This window comes from Pinus tabuliformis, chromosome 6, assembly GCF_031772625.1.
Source record: "Pinus tabuliformis cultivar Carrire ecotype Pingquan chromosome 6, CPIR1, whole genome shotgun sequence".
NCBI lineage: Eukaryota > Viridiplantae > Streptophyta > Pinopsida > Pinales > Pinaceae > Pinus > Pinus tabuliformis.
Window position 1 is genome coordinate 275,972,583 of NC_142292.1, and position 2,310 is coordinate 275,974,892.

The following is a 2,310-nucleotide window of genomic DNA, read 5'->3' on the forward strand; positions in this document are numbered from 1 at the left end:
AATGAAATGTTTTTCCGATTTCGCAGCCCTAGAATGCAAAATGTACACACCGGTTCTTCCCAAACTTCTTCAGGCTTTTTCCACCGTCTTGTTTCACAATGAAATTGATACCAATTAGTCCTTAATTAAGCAATAAAAACCTTTGCCCTCTACAAATGCTAACTCTAATCCAAAACAATCACAATTAACAAAAAAACAAATTACAGCTATTTAATACTAAACTCCTAACCACAATAACTAGTGGAAATTTTGAGGGCACTCCCCAAATAGCGGGGCCGGTATCTGAAAGTGAAAAGTACAGAAGAGACGAAATAAACAAAAGCGTGGACCCAGAGTTCAGTGAGATTCATGGAGACGCAAGCAAAGACTGGCCAACCAACGTTAGTTGCAGGCTTGCTTTCTTTGGGTAGTAACTTCTGATATATAATGCGTGAAGGCCAAGTATGGTTTCAATTTCCCACATTTCCAAAATACTTCAGCTGCATATTCGATCGGATGCAACAGCAGACCTTTCCTGAGTGGCCTCTTTTCTAAGTATATTTAAGTACATGAGCCAGCATTCAATCACTTCATCAATCATAGCAGCAGGGCTGAAACAGAGGAGTCTCAGAGTAAAAATTAGAGATGGAATTTTGTTTATTTTTATTGTTGTAAATTTATCTTTGTCAGAGTTATAGATTAAATGATTAGTAAATGCTCATAAATATCAATCTATAAATACTAGTTTTCGGCTCTCTGTGAATGCAGGACAGAAAATGGAGTTCAACTCGCGGCACCGAGGAATTCTGTGGAAATGCATCATATTTGTATTTGTATGGCAAGGCATTGCAGAGAGGGCTACCAGTCATAACACAACAATCATAAGCACCACGGTGCCCAGAGATGAATCTCATGGTATCTCGGGACTCAATGCAGCGAGCAACGCTAGCGTCTTGGTATTAGCAGCGGCCCAATCTCCGGCAACTGCCACCATTTCGCCACCGGCTACGACCGCACCCACGACCACACCAGTTGCTCCAGTGACCGCTCCGAAGCCACCCACGACCACGCCAGTTGCTCCAGTCATCGCTCCGAAGCCACCCACGTCACCGCCAGCAGCCCCTGTCACCACTCCCAAACCACCCGCCACGACACCTAAGCCTCCCGCCGCAGCGCCCACGGCCACCACCACGCCTCCCGCAAAGCCACCGTCAAAAGCCCCTCCGCCGACATCGTCTCCTCCAGCTAAGCCTCCGGCCGTCGCCCCGGCGAAACCACCGGCGGTGCCCGTTCCTGTCTCCGCTCCTCCTGTGGCTACGCCACCCGCCGTAGCTCCGGCTACACCGCCGCCAGTGCCTACACCTCTTGCGCCACCCGTAGCGGCTCCGGCCCCGGCTCCTACAAAACCCAAAGCACCAGCGCCGGCACCCACGCCAGTGCTTCCGCCCCCGATTCCGCCACCGGCTCCGGCCCCTGCGCCCACCAAACACAAGCACCGCCATCACCACCACCGTCACCGCCATCACCACCACCACCACCCGCCAGCCCCTGCTCCGTCACCGCCCGCACCACCCCTTGCTCCTCAGACTGCTGATAATGACTCTTTCACTCCCAGCCCTTCCCCTTCACCGGTAACAGTCCCTTCGATTTCCTGTGTCTATTTCATTTCCTGAACACTTTATTTCAATTATGATGACTGGTTTTTGGTTTTTTTCTTTGTTGTTTTAATTGCAGAATGGCGGACCGAAGAGTTTCAGGGCAAGCCTGGCAGTCACCGTCGCCATTTGCGCCCTCTGGGCAGCCATTGCTTAGAAATGGGAAGATCGGGAGAGGCTTTTGCATAATAGTAAATGTTTTCGTTTATGAGTTGTGTATAATTGTTGAGCAGTGGGATTTTACTCAAATTACAGAGCACCCTTGGCTGAGAACAGCAGATCAATGCCTGCTTACAATATGGATTTAGATTCTAAGTCTGTCGTGGGAGAATAAATTGTCTCGATTTTGAATTCAAATGAAATCTGGAATGACAAGATTTTCAAATTTTCATGCTCTAAAGTCTTTTGATTTGGAATTAAAATGAAAATTGAAACTAAAATTTTGAGAGTTCACAATGGTTTATAATTTATAACTTTTTTCTATTTAACCTAATAACATATATCAACTAATAAATTTGTTCAAATATTCTAACTAATCATAATTTAATTGGCAATAATTTTGATATTAAGTATAATGTAAAGTATTAATTGCTGTGTAAAAGTATATGATCTAAAACTCAAATCTTTCCCTTGAAACACATAATTTCATCAACCATTTAGTAATAATCAAAATCAG

At 45.5% G+C, this 2,310-nt stretch overlaps 1 protein-coding gene across 1 annotated transcript; it reads left to right on the forward strand.

Moving 5' to 3' along the window:
* The first annotated feature begins 471 nt into the window (after nt 1-471).
* LOC149258431 (uncharacterized) lies at nt 472-2,025 on the forward strand. The gene is made up of 3 exons (XM_089371541.1): nt 472-611; nt 748-1,610; nt 1,714-2,025. The coding sequence occupies exons 2-3, from the start codon at nt 756-758 to the stop codon at nt 1,789-1,791; spliced, it is 933 nt and encodes a 310-aa protein (XP_089227667.1). The 5' UTR covers nt 472-611; nt 748-755; the 3' UTR covers nt 1,792-2,025.
* Nucleotides 2,026-2,310: the final 285 nt, after the last annotated feature.